The 19,475-nt window shown below is 46.2% G+C and overlaps 1 protein-coding gene across 2 annotated transcripts in view; it reads right to left on the bottom strand.

Annotated features, from left to right (window-relative positions):
- The window catches only part of ITGB5 (integrin subunit beta 5), a 113,427-nt gene that overhangs the window by 50,454 nt on the left and 43,498 nt on the right, over nucleotides 1-19,475 (bottom strand). For both annotated transcript variants that reach the window (XM_054575183.1, XM_054575185.1), the window contains 3 exons: nucleotides 5,487-5,648; nucleotides 3,914-4,009; nucleotides 2,077-2,166 (listed from right to left, as the gene is read on the bottom strand). In XM_054575183.1, coding sequence (XP_054431158.1) covers nucleotides 2,077-2,166; nucleotides 3,914-4,009; nucleotides 5,487-5,648 — 348 coding nt within the window. The remainder of the gene's footprint in view (nucleotides 1-2,076; nucleotides 2,167-3,913; nucleotides 4,010-5,486; nucleotides 5,649-19,475) is intronic.

Genomic DNA, 19,475 nt, shown 5'->3' with positions numbered 1-19,475 from the left:
CACACATGCTGTCTTCTCAAACAATTTCTCAGTATGTTACATTTCCACTCTCTGTGGAAATCTGAAAATCACTAAGTATAAAGGTAACTGGAAACCCTACCTTACTGGGTTCTGGGTGGCCAATGGTTTAGGCAAAGATTTAGAGGTCAGAGATTAGAAAAGGGGATGTTAGTTAGCAGGGAGTGGGGTAGGAGAGGAGAAAGAAGTCTTTAGTTTCTCTTAGTAGGGAGTTTGGGATCCTGGAGGAATCAAAGAACTCGTGAAGAGGACCCTTAACTGTAACAGAAGGTGGGGGAAGGAGGAAAAACTAACCACGAATCCTCAGTGACCCCCAATTCACACCAAGGCTCCAGGAGACCAAGGGAGGGTGAGCCACCCGAGCTCCAGGGCTCCTCCCGCGGCCCGAGGGCCTTACCTACAGCTCCTGGTCTAGCTGAGCAATATTCAGTCACTAAAAAAGGGCCCCTAGATGCCATAGTGGTTAATCGGGTTCCCAGGATGGCCAACAGAAGAATATTTTACACGAGTTTAGGACGAATACTGTTACTTCAATTATACTTACTCTACGTATAACTTTGTTTTAACAGGAAGCTACGCTGTGAATTCTGTGTGGGAGTTACCTGGCCCTATGAAGGGCAAGCTGGGCCCTGGAGGCTACAACCATCCTGGGGCCAGACAGGGAGAGGACAGCTGAGAGTCCATTCATGCCTCCCGGCACAGGACACTGCGCTTGCCATTCTCCGAAATAAAGCCGGGTCTGAGTCAAATACTTCTAGGGTATTAAGAACTGAGGTAGCCAGTCAGAGAAAGACAAGTGCCATAGGATTTCACTCATACGTGAAATGAACTAACAAGCAAAATAAGAGACAACCTGACAAGATAGAGAGCAGACTGGCAGCTGTCAGAAGTGGGCAGGGAGAGGGTTGGAGGGATTGAGCAAAAAAGAAAAAGGAAGAGAGAAAACTCATAGACTGGCAGGGGGAGGTGGAGAGGGGAGGGGGGGAATAAATGGTGATGGACAGAGACTTGAAGGGCTGGTGAACACACAATATGACATACAGATGATGTGCTGTAGAATTGCGCAGCTGAAACCTATAGAATTTTGTCAACCAGTGTCACCCCAATAAATTCAATAAAAAGAAAAAAATTAAAATTAAAAATTTTATGGCGACATGTGTGGGTCAGTTACATGACTTTTTATTTCAGATTGACAGCAGTAACTAAATTAAACCATTCAGTATAAAATCTGTCCCCCAAAAGGATATTGATTTCAAATCACATGGTCTCCCATAAAAAATAATAATAAATAAAAGAATTAAGATAAAAGAGAGTAAAAAGGAAAGAGGCTCGGGCATCACAGTCAGCGTGGGGTGTGGAAGTGGCTCCTCGACCACGCCTGTGATCCCGGCACTTGTTACAAAGCAGACAAGGTAACGTGATGGCTTATAACAAACAGCAGGGGATCTCACAGGCCCACTCAGGCTCCCTCTGATGGCACTCGGATCCTAAGTGTGCAGGCAAAAGACCTATTGTTGACTCCTTTTAGTTTTTCTATCCCATTACAGTCTGCTGCTCAATGCTAAGCTCCATGAGCCTGGGGAATTCCAACCATCCTGCCCACACGGTGAGGTGACATCGCTGTGCGTGCTTCTCACATTTCCCTGCAGGGAGCAAAGCGGCAGGATCACCTAGGCAACTGCGTGAGCAGATGGCACCTGTACCCACCCAAGTGAGGTGCTCCGATGGGACCTGGATATCACGCAGTCAGAACCCAAGCATGGGGCAGAAGCCACAGGCCTGAGTCTGACTGAGCAGTCACAGCTCACGGGGGTCAGCCTATGAGAGGCAAGTTGGCAGAAGTGAGGGGGAAGAGATGTATCAAGCAGGATAGCCTTCTCCATCCCGAACCTGAGCAAAGGAGAAAGGCACCAAACTCAAGAGGCAACAGTCAGCAAGCAGAGACAAGCACGCCAATGTGGTGAGCTGCCCACCTGAGTTCAGGTCAGTTCCCAAAGCCTCAGGGGGAGAGGGCGGGGCTGGAGGTGGTGGGGATGGGGGACGAAACTGATGACTTACGTTGTACGCATTGATAATCAGTTGAAGAATATTTTTGGAGTCTCCATGTAAAATCTCCACTGTTGTTCCAGGTATCAGGGCTGTAAAATTCTTGGGGAAAACAAAGAAATAAGAAATAAGCCCATTTGCCCCTCTATACCACCAGAGTGAACCCTGTTCTCTGAACAGGAAAGGGCCCCCCACACTAGTCTGCCACTCTCTCGCACCATAAATTGGAGAGGATGCCACAAGGAAAGGCGAAAAGAACTGGCACAGGGAAACAGCTACTGCAGTAGGCTGCGCCATATCCATTCTTGAAGGTCTAGATCTGTTCCTAAAGGACAACACCGTGCTCCTTCTTGGAGCCCCTGCCCCTCTGGCATGTATTGGAGAGCTCTCTGAATGTCCACCCTCCAAGGTCAACATATTCTACCATACTTCCTGCCATCCCGCCCCTAGTCCACATAGGGATTCCCAGGGTCAGTTCAAGGATGCCCTCAGTTTGTCCAGCAGAAGTAAAAGGGAAGACTTTCCGAGGGGCTCACATACAGCCTCTTTTTCTAACAGGGAACAAAGATGGGAATGGTGACCTCTGGGTGAAGGCCTGCAACAAAGCCGGTGGCCTTGAAGCACCTGCCTTTTCTCTTTCAGTTGTATTAACACCTCTGTATGTCACCTATTACAGTGATGAAAACACCCACCGCCCTCAGTCCACCTTGGACTCCTCCCTGAGCAAGGTACCCTTGGTTCTGAGCAAGGATGGCTTAAGCCAAGGTGGTCTCTTCCCTCCTGTGCATCTGGAAGCACGCTCAGCAGGCTGCACAACTGAACCCTCTAAAAATGTTATTTGTAAATGGATATGTTTTATCCTGCTGATAGTCCAGGAAACAAAACAGAACAAAAAAAACAAAACAAAACAAAAACAATCCTCTTCCCCGTTTTCATCTTCTCAAACTGATTCAGACTAAAAGAAGATAAAGCGCTCAAGAGCACGTCAGTGGCATCAGTGGCATTTTATCAGTAGTAATCTCAGGCAGGAACAGTAGAAAAATATAATTAGACAAAGGCTCTTCGTGGGTATTTAGAGAGGAAAAGAGAAGGGACCGGGGCTGACTGTTCTGGAGGTGGGGATGAAGTTCCCATAACCTCTCATTTCCAAGGATGCCAGGGGTGGGCGGGGCTTTACGCTTAGCTTACATGAGCTCTCCTGGAGCAACTCGGAGGAGTCCTGTTCCACATGGGGCCTGCCTGTGCTCACCGGAAAGCGTGTTCGCAAGAGGAGTTTACAATGAGAGTTCATGGAATGACCCAGAAATAGTCTCTTTTAGACAGAACAGATTCGCACACAGACTTCTCTGTGCACTTGAGACATTATTTTTCTCTGGGAATTCCTGTCCCAGGCTAACCCCCTGGTCTCCTGCACTCTCTGGGCGAGGGAGAAAAACTCTGAATACTGGAATTAGTGCCGTAGGCTGCCTCCATGCCTAAGTTTTCTTTCTGTACATTTTCATTTTACATTGTCCTTCCCCATTAGAGTGTGCCTTGTGTGTTTCCATTACATCATCTGAAAAGTGGGAATTTGTATTTCCAAAATTTAATCGTTCTTAAGATTAAATTAGATACCATGTTTAAATTCCCTGTAAAGGTAAGCACTGCTGGGTGAACTCTTCACTCTTCAACACTATTATTTTCCACTAGATCAAGACAGGGCTATAGTCCACCCCTCCTCCGGCTCTCCCCCCACACACAGCAGGGCTGCTAACGCTCCTCATCCCACATTCTAGTCTCCCATTCACCTGGGGGTCAGCATGGCACCCAGAATCAGCACCCCAGCGTCCCTCACTCCCTCCACATGTACCTTGTAGAGCATATAATGGTTTTTTGTCACTGCAAAGATGAGGTTGATGTTGTTCTCTGCCAACTTCTCTCCAAGCAAGGCAAGGGATGGATAGTCCTAGGGCCAATGGAAAAGTCAAGGCTGTAACATTTCCAACAGGTTGAGATACTACCAGGCTCCAACACGCACTCAGTATCTCATTCACTTGCCATGAACAGCACCTTCCCCCGGCAGCCCCTTAATCACAAAGCTCCATCAGCAGGTTCTACTGAGGAAATATGTAGAGGAGACCCTCCAGAAAAAGGCCTTCTGGCACCTACCATCTACACCCACTCCTCCCACTCCAGAATGGAGAAGTGATAAATGGAGGTGTCCCATACCTAGTCCACGTCTCCGCCCTTTCAGCAGGGATGGGGCAGAGTAGGGAGGCCCCAAAAGGAAGAGCCACCCCATGCTCCCATCTGCTATCAGCACCTATTACTTTTCCTCTGTTCCTTTAGACCTTTCCTCCCAGTCTCCTTGCCCTGTTTTCCTTTTCTTGTCCTATGTCTAATGGTTGGGCCTGCCAATGCCCCCTACATGTCCTGCTGAGTCCTGCTCAGGGCTCGGAAGGAGCAGAAGGGGCTGCTGGCCTCTGGATTAAAAGTCGTGCTGACGCGGGCATGGGATGTAAGCAAGGAGGGAAGGAGGAGGCTGAGAGGAACTTTAACAATGTCCTGAAGGGTTTTAAGGGCAAACAATGGGTACAGGGGTCCCTATCAGTTCTACAGTTCTCAGGTTCTACAGTTATGAGTCCTTTTTCCAGACTCCGTTATTCTTGTATAATATGGAAGGCTTGGGCACTGGCCATCTCTTGAAACTGGAAAAAATGGGCTTGCCCAGCAAAGAATGCCTTTCTAGCCAAACACCAGAATGGATTCAGGAAGGAAAAAAGTATAGATTCATTTTTTTTTTAATTGAATACCAAGTGTGACAAGATCTTGGTAATTGTTGGGTCTAGGTGATGGGAATGTAGGAATGCATTTCACGGGTTTATTGCTCATTTTATATTTTTGAAATTTTACATAAATTCTATTAAATTACACTGTCATGGTGGTAGATCACTGGGAGTGGAGGCCCGTGGGGCTGCCCATCCCACACAGGGTGGCTGTGGCCCCCTTGAGCACTGACATGGCCCAGGGCCTCAGGGCGCCCATGTCCCACAGCCGCAAAGTCTTGTCTTGGCTTGCCTTGCCCTGTGACTTCCATCCCTGTTTTGATCTCTGAAGGAGCACAGTGCTCCCTTCTGTAAGATCACCTCTCCCCTTCAGGATTTTTCCTGTATCCCAGGTCACCCCTTCCCTTGGTGGAAAACTCCCATTTAGGTGCACAATGGCAGAAAGACGAACCAGGGACAGAAATCCCTCAGCAATGTTCCAAGTTAATGGGGAGTTCTGGAAGCCCAGCTGGAGAAGATGGAATAATGAAACCCAATCCCCAAAATGGCTGGGAAAGTCGGCGAGCAGAGGCCAAATGAAGATTTCAGTACCAGTGAGCCCTTGGACCGTGGGCCGGTCCCAGGGCAGCGCTGGGGTCCCGGCCCTCACCCGCTCACCATCTGGTTGGACGCAATGTACTCGTTGGCCTCGTTCAGGTGGCACTGGCCATCGTGCGGCCGTACCAGGCCCCCCAGTTTTCCGTCGAGTGCGATGTGGGGCACGTCGTCCGTTGTGAAGACCAGCAAGTGCAAGGCATCCTTTCGCCAGCCAATCTTCTCCTGAGGAACAGAGGTTTGATGGTGCAAAGCCTTTCTGGGCACTACCCAAGGCTGCCCAGGGCTTCCGACTAGGCCCTGGCTCATCTCCAAGGGTCATAGTGTGAATGAGGGGCATTCCCCTGTGTACCTGGGGACCCACATAAAACCACTGACAAGGAATCCCACAGAGGTCAGAAAAGACCAGCCCGGGCTCGAGAGCCCTGAATGCATGGGGACAGTTCCCCAGGCTTGCCTCACACAGGCCTATGTGCCTGGGAAGTCCCCTCCAGCCCCTCACACACTCCCCCAGCTCCTTTCAGTTGACAACCAGGGCTGCTTCCCCTTCCAGCCTCTCCTATTATTCCTTCCCCAGAACAGCCTGCATCCCACCCCAACCTCTCACAACACGTGTGGGCTGGGCTGTCTAAGAAGATGGCTAAGTGAATACTTTAGTCCCCAAATTAGACTGAGTTGCTTAGAATTGAGTACTCAAACGATAAACAGACAGATCTGTCTTTATTTATTTATTTTTTTTTTAGATCTGTCTTTAGAGGATGGCAAAACCTGCCATTCATGCTGGCAGGCGTAAACTACTCCCATCATAACTGAACCACTTTGGTGCTTTAGTTCAATCAGATAAGCTCTTTTCTTGCTCTGCCGTCGGAGGCAGAGCTAAATACCAGCTGCTTCACAATGGAAGGACTCTTATGTTTCATATTTAGCCCCTGGGGCCCCAACACTGCACTAGGAGCAGCAAGACCTTGATACAGAGCAACAAAAACAGAGATATGGTTGCTCTCTTATTAACAATGAAAGGACATCCCAAAACACATTGGTAGCAGGGCGAATATATGAAGGATTTAAACACTGTTGGGAGCTGTCAACACAGATACACACTGGATAGTGAAATCAAGACTATTCTTACGGCAGATGAGGGGTTGAGGGTTTCTTCCTTTCTTTCTTATCACCATAATAATGGATAAAACAGCCTTCAAGAGCTGTGATGTTTTCTCACTTGCTCCAAAAGCAGCATGGACTTTTTTTTTTTTTTGTCAAATCACAGAAAGTCAGAGTAACGTGAGGGGCAAAGGGGTTGGAAAAGAGGCCAGCGAGGACAGAAAGTCAGGAGACCTGCTGTGAGGAAGGGACTTAACCTATTAGGGAATCCAGTTCTTTGACTCTCAACACTCATCCAAAGTACAATTACTGACCTGCTATGTGCCAGGCCCCGTGCGATCACTGAGACTAGGCAGAGATTTCTTAGATAAGACAGTTCTTAAGATAAAAAGAAAAAAGTGATGAACTTACAGTCAAATGGGTGTGCTAATGAAGACAAATACAATGTCAAAGGCAACTGGGAGAAAAGGAGCAAAGACTTCCAGGGCACATGAAGCTTAACCTGAGCTGGAAGGGTGAGGAGGACTTTTCAAGAAAGCTGGAAGAAGAAATGAGACAGAAGGCAGGGTGAGGGCGGGCGGCCATTCTAAGTGCTAACAAAGGCCAAATGAGAAGACCAGGTGCATGTGGGGGACTGGAGAAAAAATCTAGACAGACCCTTATAGCAATGAAATGCTAAGTGACAACATAACTAACACAGGGTGTTAGAGGTCTAGACAGCGGTTCCCACTGGTGGCAGGACCAGGGCGGGGGCGGGAAAAGGAAAAGGTCATGAGGAGGGTCTGTCCCACTGGTGGCAGGACCAGGGCGGGGGCAGGAAAAGGAAAAGGTCACGCGGAGGGTCTGTCTGGGTTGCTGGTTTTATTTCTTGACCTGGTATTCCCACCTTGTGAAAACTTACAGATATGTATTCTTATGTAAAGTTTTCTATATATACATTATACTTTGATAAACAGCTTAAAACTTTTAAAGGAGTAAGCAATAATTATAATCCATGAAGTGGGGTGGGGGTGGCGAAATGCACGGGAGATAAAGCATAATCAAGAGAGTATAAACCAGCAAGGTTTTTTGCAGGAAAAATGTGCCTTTCTTATCCAGCAGGGCAAGGCAATAAACACCCTAACAAGTGTATTGAGAGAAAACCAACCTTTAATTTGACAAGGTGTATCGAGAACCTTAAAGAAAATCAGACACCTAAATATATGGACAGAGAGATCACTTCCATGGATTGGAAGAGTTAATGTTGCTGAGAGGTCATTTCTCCACAGATTCATCTATAGACTTTACACAATTACAACTGAAACCTCAGAAGACCTTTCTGAAAAAATGACAGGCTGATTCTAAAGTTTATATGGAAAGGCAAACAACAGAGAGACAGCCAAACAATTTTGAAAAAGAAGACCAAAGTTGGAGGACTCATTATCTAAGGTTGAGACTTATTGTAAAGCTACAGTAATCAGGACAGTGTGGTCCTGACAGGACAGACACACAGGCCAGTGCAACGGGACAGAGAGACCAGAAACAGACCCACACACAGACGGTCAACTCAACAGGAGGCACTGATCAATGAGACATCCAGAAACAAAGAAGTGCTCAACCCACACACCTCACTAAGTATAAAAATTAACCTGAAGTAGATCACAGACCTAGGACTATGAAACTTCTGAAGAAAACCTTTGTGTCTTTTTAGGCAAATATTTCTTAGATAAGACAATTCATTAGATTAAAAAATGGATGAATTGGAAGTCAACAAAATTAGAAACATCTGCTCTTTGGCAGATACCATTAAGAAAATAAAATGACAAGGCAAAGACTGGGAGAAAATATTTACACCAAAACAAACATCTAATAAAGGACTTGTGTCAAAAAATATATAAAATTCTCAGAGGTGAATAATAAGAAAACAAGTAACTGAATTTATTATGACAGAGACTTGGACAGACATTTTACCAAAGAAGAGATATGAATGGAAATAAGCCCCTGTGAGGACCCCCGGCATCATCAGTCACTAAGGAGACCACACTAAAGCCACAGTGAGTGAGCCACTGGGTAGCTCTTCCAACGACCAACCAACCAACCAGCCCTGGCACTACCAAGCGATGGCAAAGATGTGGAACAAATGGAACTCTCATAATTGCCAGTGAGAATACAAAATGAATTCTTATAAAGTCGAATACACACTATCATTCAACCTGGCGACCCCACTCTTTGGTATTTACCCAAGAGAAATGAAAACTCTCTACAAGTACTAGAGTAGCTACTCATAATGACCGAAAACTAGGAACCACCAAAATGCCTGTCATGTGGCGAACAGGTTGTAGTACAATGGGGGTACTACTCAGTAACTAAAGAAACAAACTACTGAGAGACAGGTTGGATGAACCTCAAAAGCATTACGTTAAGTGAAAAATGCCTGACTCAAAAGGCAATTTACTAACTCCATTTATGTAATATTCAGGAAAAGATGAAAAGGTAGAGACATAACATAAATGGGTGGTTGTCAAAGTCTGAGGGTAAAGGGAGGGAGGGAGGGACAACGCGGGTACCAGGAAACTCCGGTGAGGGAGGCGATCTATCTCTTAACTGTGGGGGCAGCTATTAGACTGTACGCCTAAAAAGCGTGAATTTTAGTCTGTAAATTATTGCTCAATAAACCTGACTTAAAAAAAACAACAACCCCTTACCGACTTGGTAATTCTACTTCAGGGAGCTCTGCCAGAAGTATTCTGAAAAATGCACAACAGTATTTTTACTAATAGTGACAAAAAGGAAAAACAGGTGAATATCCTATTATTTAGGAGCAGGTAAGTAAATAGAGATTAACTCTTCTATGGCCATTAAAAACTATGTATAAAACTATGTGTTAACATGTATGATACAAAGTGAAAAATATGGCACTGCAACTGCAAACTACACGAGAAATGAATATCACTTTCTACTAAAAAGACAGTAATACAGACTGAAACAAAATTTACCATAACGGAGTTGGGTTAAGATTATGAACAATCTGTTTTTCTTTTTTCCAAATTGTCTTTAATAAGCAAGCACCAGTTTTACAGGACTGGGCTCTGAATGTTGGCTCTGTCATTTAACTGTTTTGGCCTCCTTTTCTCCCAGGCCAGCTTCTCGGGGGCTAACGGGGACCTAAAGGAGAGCGGTGGTGAGGAGGCAGAAAATGGAGCCTACAGATGAACATGTGAATTTTGTCACTGGCCCTAATTACCTGTGTAGCTTAGACCAAATTATTTAACACCTCAAAAGCATTTTGCTTGTCAGTAAAATAGGAATAATAATACCTAACATTTGTTGATCATCTCCATTATTCCATTTAATCTTTACTGCAACCCTTGTGAAGCAGGTGATATACATACTGCCATCTTGTAGATGAGGAGAGAGACATTAAGTAACTAACCCAAGGGCACTGAACTATTAAGGACCCACAAAGCCAGGTTCAGGTTACTTGTCTCTTACCCACAAAGCGAAATGACCCAATATATAGGGAACGCGGAAGGGTGTGTGTGTGTAATAAATGTGATAATTCATTAAAGTACATGGTAGGCTCTCAACCAGTGACTACCAGAGCCTAAATAAATGCTGGTTGAATCTGAAGGTTAAATCTGAAATGGAAATAGCTCCACAAATGAACAGCGTTGTTGCATAACAATAAATTGTTTTCTCTGAGTGGACCCTCGTTATGTAAGTGATGTTAACAAACTTGGCCCAAAGGCTGGGCTGCAGAGAATGAGTCAGGGCAGGCTTATTTATTCACCCAGGCGTTGGGACTTGGAGATTTTACAAGTGGTGACTCCACAAAGAATTTATATTCAGAATAACTTTCCTACTGTCTGCCTGGTCAGCAGAGCTGTCTGTTTTGAAGTCTTAAGTTTTATATTCCATGTCTGGGGCAGAGGGCAACAGTGGAAAAATTAATTTTTATTTTTTATCAAACAAACAAACAAACAAACAAACAAAAAGAAGTATAGCATGGGGGCCAGAATATGTGAGTTGTGGAGCAGATGAGGCTGAGTTCAAATCTTCGTTCTGCTCTGTCAGACCTTGAGTCAGCCACCTCACTTTATTCAGCCTTTAGTTTTGTCATCTATAATATGGAGGTAATCCTACTTTGCAGGGCTGATGTTAGGTTTAGACATAATGCATTTAAAAGTACATAGCATATAAAAAGAACTAAAGAGAGATCTAAAATTATTATTCTAAGACTAGTAATAATTTTTACACTTCTTTACTTCTCCTTTTACTGCTTGATATATGAGGCTCCAAGTGTTGTAGGGACTATGAAGTAGTGCATACCGAAGAGATTAAAGCTTTGCATTAATTAAAACCACCACGAGATTCTACCACGCACCTAAACAGAATGGCTGAAATTAAAAAAAGAAAGAAGGAAATGTGGGTGAAGGGGGGTTAAAAGGTACAAAGTTCCAATTATAAAATAAACAAGTCATGGGGATATGATGCACAGCATGGTAGCTACAGTCCCTAATGCTGTGTTGTACATTTGACAGTAGCTAGGAGAGTGGCTCGCAAACATTCTCATGGCCAAAACAAATTTTGTAACTGTGTGGTGGTGGATGTTGACTGGATTTATTATGGCGATTGTTTTGCAGTATATAAAAATATTGAATCATTACACTGTATTCCTGAAACTAATATAATGTTAAGTCAATTATATCTCAATTTTAAAAGATCGGAAAGACTAACGACACTAAATGTTGACGGAAGTGTGGAGGAAATGAAGTTACCATACACTGCCAATAGGAATGTAAAATGGTACATGATACCTCGGAAAACTGGCAGTTCCTTAAAAAGTTAAAACACGTGCCCTGACCGGAGTGGCAAAGCAGCTTGACTCCCAGTCAGGGCACATGCCTGGGTTGTGGGTTCAGCCCACGGTTGGGGTGCTTGCAAGAAGCAACCCTAATCGATGTTTTTCTCCCCCTCTTTCTCCCTTCCTCTCTTTAAAAAATAAATAAATACAAGCTAAAAAAAAAAATTAAGCACCTACCAAATGACCCAGCCTTCCACTCCTAAGAACTGGCCTATGAGAAATGGAAGCATACATCATACAAAGACTTGAACACAAACATTTATAGCAGCTCTATCTGTAATAAGCAAAAACCATAAATACTCAAAACAACCCAAATGTCCATCAGCAGGTAGATGGATAAACAAACTGTGGTACAGCTGTGCAATGGAATGCTACTCAGTAACAAATGAACGAAAACACTCAACAATACAGATGAATATCAAAATAATTGGGCTGAGTAAAATAAACCATGCCAAAAAGAGTATAAACTATATTTATAAAATTTTAGCAAATGCAAACATGGGTAGTGACAGAGAGAAAGTTAGTGGCTGCCAGGGGTGAGGGGAACAAAGGTATAGGAGGGAGAAATGACAAAGAAGTACAAACACCCTTTTGTGGGAGGAAGACATGTTCACTATCTTGACTGTGGTATATATCTCTCACAGGAGTGAATATATGTCAAAATTTTGAAACTATGTACTTTCAATATGTGAAGTTTATTATACATCAATTATACCTCAATAAAGCTGTTTTGTTTTTTTTTAAAGAAGCCTTGGTTTGCTCAGAAAGTTATTTAAATACAATAAATCACATGAATAGACTGAGCGTTAGTCATGTGCTGGGAAAACCACTTCTACATGCTCTTCATTTGGGGCAGTATCCACGTAGCGGTCAGGGGCCTGGGCTCGGATGTCTGACACATCTCTGCCAGGCAAGTTAACGTATCTTTCCCAGCTCCAGCTTCTCAGCTCTAAAAGGAGATGATACTAGTACCCATAAAACAGGGCTGTTGAGAGGATTAAATAAAATTATATACGAAGAACACCCAGCTCAGTACCCATTAAGTAACAAACAGTTTTTGTCATCGGTATTTGCACGGAGTTGACAATTTGTGACCCAAGTCTGTCATCTGGGAGCACACAATCTTCCCTTTGGGTTGCAGAGTCATGGATGATGTTTATCTCCTTTCAGCTTACCAGCATTTTCTGAATTTTTAGATTGAATATATTCTCTTTTTATAGAAACTATTTTAAGAAAAATTTTTAAAAGACCAAAACTTGTCTCCATGTCTCTGAGTAAAAACAAGTTTTAAAAGCCAGTTTCATTCAACATGATAGAGGTCAGCCCTCAGATGAAAATGTCAGGGGCAGGCGGGACGGAAACACGCTGGACTCAAGTCTGGCCAAGGCTGCAATTCACTTCACTTCTCTTTGTTCACTGGTCTAATCTGCATCAAGTTCACCACAAGGTCTGTGTCAGCCTTCAATCTCCCAGTTCCCACACTTGCTCCAGGAGGTAACTTTGTCTTTCTTGTCATCAACAGAGAGGAAGGTAACAGGACTTGGCTCTTGTCTATCCCAGTCTCTCACAGTGTCTGCTTCCACAGTCCCATGATGTCTTTAAAATAAAGGGGGCCACCTCCTGGCCTCTCCTCTGATATTAACAAAGGAGTGCTCTACCCTCCCCCAGGAAACACAGCCCCCCAAATCCCACCCTCTTTACCGAATCTGTTCGATGGCCAGTCTCTCCTCTGCTTCCTTTCCGTGTGCCTACAAATCTGCTCATGACTCACTGTTAGGAACCCTTCTTTTGACTCAGATCCTCTGCCAGTCTCTCCTCACTTCTCTCTCTCCTCTTCAGCACCAGCATATTTATTGCCTCTATTTCTTTTTCTCAGCTCCTTGCGATCTGACCTCTCCCTCTCCCCCAACAAGACCATGGTTCTCAGTCCCGTCTCCCTGTCTCACACTCACGGTGGATCTCTGTCCTGGCCACAGCACTTGAGGCCCCTCTAAGGAGCTTTAACAATCCTGGTGCCCAGAGGTCCCCACATAATTGGGCTCACCTGCAGGCCTGCCACCAAGGATTTTAAAGCTCCCCGGGTGAATGTGCAGTGCAGCAAAGGCTGAGAACCTTGTGCTGAGGTTCTGTCACCAACCCCACAGACATCCTCAGGCCTTGCTCTTGTGGCGTCTCTGTTGCCAACCAGGGCCTCCTTCAAGCCCTCCTCCTCTCAGCTTCGGGGACACAGCACCGTCCAATTCCCCTAGTCCGCTCTGGCTGCTTGCTGTGCCATTTCCTCTCACAGCAGTTACATGAAGTCAAAGGTAACATGGTCCCCATAAGAGATGTATCTGAGTTCATGCATCTGCTTGGACAACTCCTAATCACACCCCCCACCACTTGGTTTTTCTCCTGCGCTTTACTCCCAGGTCTGTGCCGTCACCTGGAACTCAACTCATCTGAAGCTGCTGCACCCACTTTCCTCCAAATCAGCTGCCTCTTGGGATGCCCCACTTCTGACAGTAGGGCCATCAAATGTCTGCTCTAGGAACCTTGGCATTACCTTTTTTCATCATTCCCTCCCAACGCAGATGCTTTTCTTCCCAACAGCATCTGTCCAGTCCCGAACGATCAGTTCTCTTATTGTCCATTCCCATGACACGTGTTCAGCTGGAGCCTCCGGGTGTGGCTCCCCTGACCTTCCTAAACACACCTGGGGAGGAGTCCGAGGCTCACTTCCCTCCTGGCCACCAGCCTGCATGCCATCTCCCCAGAGCGATGTGCTCTGTGATCCACATTTACTCCAGCTGGTTGGTCCAGGTGAGCCAGACAATTGGGTGGGTGGCCATGCTCCGTGCAAAGCAGCCATCCACGGACTCTGGACACACGTGCCAGGAATAAGGAGTAGCTGGGGAACCACTACCACACCCCAAATCTCTTACTCCATCCAGGTCACAAGAAGCAAACTCGCTAGTTTTGTGGGAACCAACCAGTCCAACCAGGACCGGGGCTGGAGACGACTTTCTCAGAGTAGAAATTCAGCGAAGAATTTGCCTGAACTCTGCTTTGTCCTCAGAAGGCAGCAGAGATCTGGAGCTGAGGGAAGAGAAGGGGTGCATGGCCCAGTCCCAGAATAAGCAAAAGCACCGCCTGGTACATGCCCAGCACTCACAGAGGAAGGTGCGAATGAAGACCAACCAAATTGGGGTTGGGTACCAAAACACCTCCCTTATGCCTGCAATTCCCTCACAATTCGCCCAGCTATTTACTATGCTTTGGACTCTAACATCTTCAATTAAACATCCTACTATGAGAAGTACTAAAAGGCTATTTTAAGTGAAAACATTTTATCAAATCACCTGCAACACACTGAGATATGAGAAAACTAATGGGGACTGCAGAAAGCGTGGTGACAGGACCACGGGCTTGTCAGGCACAAGCTCAGGAGGGTGCAGGTGGGTGAGGAGCAGGCGGGGTGGTCACCGGAGGCTCTGGGCAGCCAGGCCTGCAAGTCAGTCCACGGGATGGGGGACACTGTGAAATGGTGACGAGGAAGTGGTCCGTGAAAAGGAGAAGCAGAGTGGAGATGGAAGACCCGGACTTCCACGCTTTGAGGAGATAGATTAAAGACCCATTCTTCCTGCCCTAGCAGGGTAGGTCAGTTGGTTGGAGCATTGGCCCAATTCACCAAGGTTACAGGTTCAATCCCTGGTCCGGGTATGTACAGGAATCAACCAATGAATGCATAAAGACAGGGAACAACAAAATGATATTTCTCTCTCTCTCTCTCTCTCTCTAAAAACCAACCCAAAAAATTTTTTTAAAAACTGGCTCCTCCCAAGGGTGAGGACAGACTTGCTGGCTTGATCCCCTCCAACATCTGGCTGGAGAGTATGAGGCTAGGGAAGAAACAAGGACTAGGGAAAAAGGATGTGGTTTCTCTGAGGACATGGGCTTCCAGCATGTGGGCAACTTGGTTTCTGGGGTTGGAAGGAGTCACACTCAGGGACTGCAACATCTGACAGAGGAGGAAGATCACTCAGAGGACAAATAACAAGCTTTAACCCTCTCCTGCCCACCCCCAGTCTGCCTGTCGTCCTCTTGTACAGCTGTCTACTCCACCCGGACTTGGAGACTCCACAGGAAAGCCACTGGGAGTCAGGAAGCTTTTCTAGGTATCAGCTCAAAGCAAGCTGAGGTTGGCACACAAATGAGTACGTGTGGTAGAGTCCATGATAATGGTGGCCAATTACAGATGCAACTTAGAGGGTGCACTGCTGAGAACCCTGTAAGACTGGCGAAAAGAGGCTACTACAGAACAAAAGCTGGGCTCCATCAGCACGCTGACCTGCTGGGCCTAGCGCAGCGGTCTCCCCAGAAAATCCGAAGGGCAGCAGGAGCTGTTATAACTTTCTGATAAACAGGCAACTGTTAGCTCCAGTGCACAGTAACGTGTGCAAAGTGTCTTCCCCCAGGACTGACTCGGTCTCAGTCTATGGGTTGCAAACTGGATCACATGGGAAACCAGAATGGTTCCTCAGATGAGAATTTTGCTCTCTGTGGACGCTCTCATCTCCCACTTCTCCCTTCCCACGACAGACACTCTAATGTCCAGTTTTAAGACCTTTGAGAAGTTACTCAACCTCTCTAGGCTTGCTTTCTCATCAAAAGGAGAGAGTAAAACCACCTTCAAAGGATCAACTAAAATAACTTCTGTGGAGCACTTGGCATACAGCCCACTCTCTTAAAGCATTTGGCCAATGGTAATCAATAACACTGTCAGCATTAGAGCCTCAAGGCAAACATGGGAGGCAAAAGGGCAAAGGTGATCCCCTGAAGGACAAGAAGACTACTATGCAGCCACTGGGTCCTAAGAGGCCAGACCTTCCACAGAGTCTGTGCACTCAGCCAGTACCCGAAATTGCTGTCCAGGCGTCTGTCTTCCAACTGAAACAACGTTCATGGGGACAGGAGCTGTGGCCCTCATCCGCCCATCCCTCACAGCTCCATCCCTCACAGCTCCGAACGTGGCATCCTGCATGCAGTAAGTACACAATAAGTTGTTGAAAGTCACAATAAAACACTGTACTTTCACCTTTCAGGCAAGCATTGAGAGAGAGAACGGAGAGGTTTGGGAGAGGAGATGAGGAAGGAGAGGCGGCTGGCCTGACCAGCCAGGGGCAGTCCCCACAGCAGATCTGAGCTTGGCCTCTGAGGAATCTGAATGCCAACCAGCACACAGTGACAAACCAGGTTAGATTCCTCTGTGACTGGCTTCCTCAACCATACTGACATTCAAGGCTTTTCTGTTACTCTATAATAATAAACATGTTTGCAATGGTAGTTTGTTTTTCCTGCCTCCATCCATATATTGTAACAAAAATAAACCTTTAAGAAAAATCTGTTCTGTGATTAAACTTGAGGGCAATAGTCTAGTATTTCTTTCCTTGAGGAAAGAAATCTCAGCCTGTGACTCAGGACTTAAGACACCCACCTCGAGCCCGAGCCCCAGCACCGCGCAGGAGGACGCATCTGATGTGGGCTCTACGGAGAGTCCATTCTAAACTGAAGAGGAGAAACATTTGGAACACATGAGGCTGAACCATATGAGTTTCCTCTTTTTGTTGGAGGAATTGTCAGTAGTCAAATATCAAATATCATTGATAGTCAAATGTCAATAATTTCATATGGTTCCGTCTAATGTTTATAAACAGGCTGTTTTACTGACTTTCTAGTGGATCTTCCACCTCAAGTCAAATCCCTGAGGATAGGGACTTTTTCTCTTCTTTCTTTAATTCCTGTCACCCCACTTGACACTGACCACTTACTGGGGACTCGTTAAACACTTACTGAGCTGGAAAGTATTGCCAAGTAACAGTCGCTTAGTTCTGCTTTCACGGGCGTGTATGAGGTGCTGTGACATGGAGGCAGCTGGGGGTACCGCGAGGTGGGCCACCTGTTCCTTCACCAAACGTTTAAGGAGAACCTGTCATGTGTCAGGCTGTGAGCTCAGTGCTGGGAATGGAGGATGCACCGCCAAGAACCACAGAACACGGGCTAGAAGGAGCTTCTACAGAACACAAGCACGATGGTTACTGGCAGAAAAACAAACTCAGAGGAAAGAGCAGCACCTGAAATTTGGAGAAAAAGAGACAGGATCCCTGTCTTTAAAGAGCTTACCATCCCAAAGGGGAAATAGGTATTACTCAAGGAGTGGCTCAAATAAAAATAAAATGGCAACCGGGGTGGATGTGACCCAGGGTCTGGTGCTCGGGAACTCAGACATACTCAGGAGGATCAAACGGGGGGGCTTCCCTTACACAGACAAGTGAGCGGAGATTTGAACCATAAGTAGCCATGGATTAGGCATTAAAAGAAAAGAAGCTTCAGGGAAGTAGAAGGGAGAATTCAGAGGCAGAGCACAGAGGATTTTCAGGGCAGTGGAGCTACTCTGTGTGATACTGTAATAGGGGACACATGTCCTCACACATTCGTCCTAACCCACAGAATGCACAACACCAAGAGTGAACCCCATGTAACTACAGCCTTTAGGCAATAATGGTGTGTCACTGCAGGTTCGTCAGTTGCAACAAATGTACCACTCTAGTGAGGGGTACTGTAACGGGGGAGGCTGTGTGTGGCGGGTGGGATGGGGAGAGAGGGGGTATGGGAACTCAGTGCTCTCTGCCCAATTTTGCTGTAAATCTAAAACTGCTCCTACAAAATAAATCTTATTAATTTCTTTTTTTAAAGAAGGAAAGAAGAGCCAGATTACAGGGGAAGAATATACCAAGCAGAGGAAGTAGTACGTGCACAGGGCCTCCCATGAGTCAGAGTAACTCCCTCCAGGTCATCCTGGCTGGGATGCAAAGGTCAGGGATGGAGGCTGGGGAGAGCAGTGCCCAAGGGCAGAGAAGAATAAATCCTTGTTTCTTTTCCTCTTTGCCAAATGGACATTTAAAGGAAAAAGAAGCCATCACTTGAAATGAAAATTTGAAGTTCTTGCCAGGTGCAGAAATACAGCCTCGGTCATAGAAGAGGACTCCTAACTTCCCCCCAGGATGTTCCTTCCCTGCCACTGTCGGCGAAAGGAGCCAAGGGAGGCAGACACCCTCTAAGCAGGAAATAAGAGATTTACACTGGAAGATAAAAAAAGAGGGGAAAAAAAGATGTAAACTCTCACTCACCAAGCAGCTGTGAGCAGGGCAGTGAGGCCCCAGCACAGCTCCTGGGCAGCAGGCGAAACAAGAACACATTATCTCAGGGGATAAAACAGTCAAGCGATTAAACATGCGCATTAACCCACGAATACCTGCCAAGTAGGACGCCAAGGAGGACCCTCACCTACTCCCAAAAAGCAATAAAATGATAAAGCAATAAAACGCTGCATGGGCCGGGGACCTGCAAACCTGCACGCCCAGCACCCCCAGCTTCTGTGGGCCACGGGGAATTTAAAAACTTTCATGGTGTTTCACTAACGTCCTGAACCAGAGGAGGAGCAAGCACGTTGGGTTGGATCAAGCCCCAACAGTTCACGCATGCTGAGGCAGACAACTCAGGGGGCATGGAAACAGAACACGTGAGGCAGCCCCTTCAGGTGACAAGCAGGCTTCGGGGGTGGCTGACTTCTTCAAGGAAAAAAGGTAATCCCTTACATTTTTCAACGCTTGCTTGGAAAAAAATGATACAAGTCTGAGGTCTACAAGAAAGCAGAAAGTCTAAAGAAACCAAATGAAATCTGCAGGGGGCTGGGAAATGGGAGAGTGCAGAGTGGAAACCTCTCACAGCCCTGCCTGATGCCAGGCCGCCCTTCACTGTTATCTACAGCCAGCCTGGCCTGAGGTGTAAGCCTGAACCAGGGAAAAAAAGCCAAAGAGCAAAATCCAGGGCTCTGAACAAAGGAACAAGGGCTGTGACAATCCTCTGAAAAGCAGCACTGGCCAGTACAGCTGGAGGGCATCCTGGAGACCTTCCCTCAAACCCCACCTCCCTGCACTGTCAGAAGGGCTCTGTGAGGTCTGGAGGGGTCAGCTGGCCTCCTCAGGGCCAGTGAGTAGCAGAAGAGGCAAAGCGTGAAACAGGACAACAGGACTCCCTGCTCTGCACTTCACTGTTGCTACTTCCCA

Source organism: Pteronotus mesoamericanus, unplaced genomic scaffold, assembly GCF_021234165.1.
Source record: "Pteronotus mesoamericanus isolate MK-2021 breed Mesoamerican mustached bat unplaced genomic scaffold, CSHL_Meso_final contig_27, whole genome shotgun sequence".
Lineage (NCBI taxonomy): Eukaryota > Metazoa > Chordata > Mammalia > Chiroptera > Mormoopidae > Pteronotus > Pteronotus mesoamericanus.
This window is presented reverse-complemented; position numbering and strand designations above follow the sequence as displayed.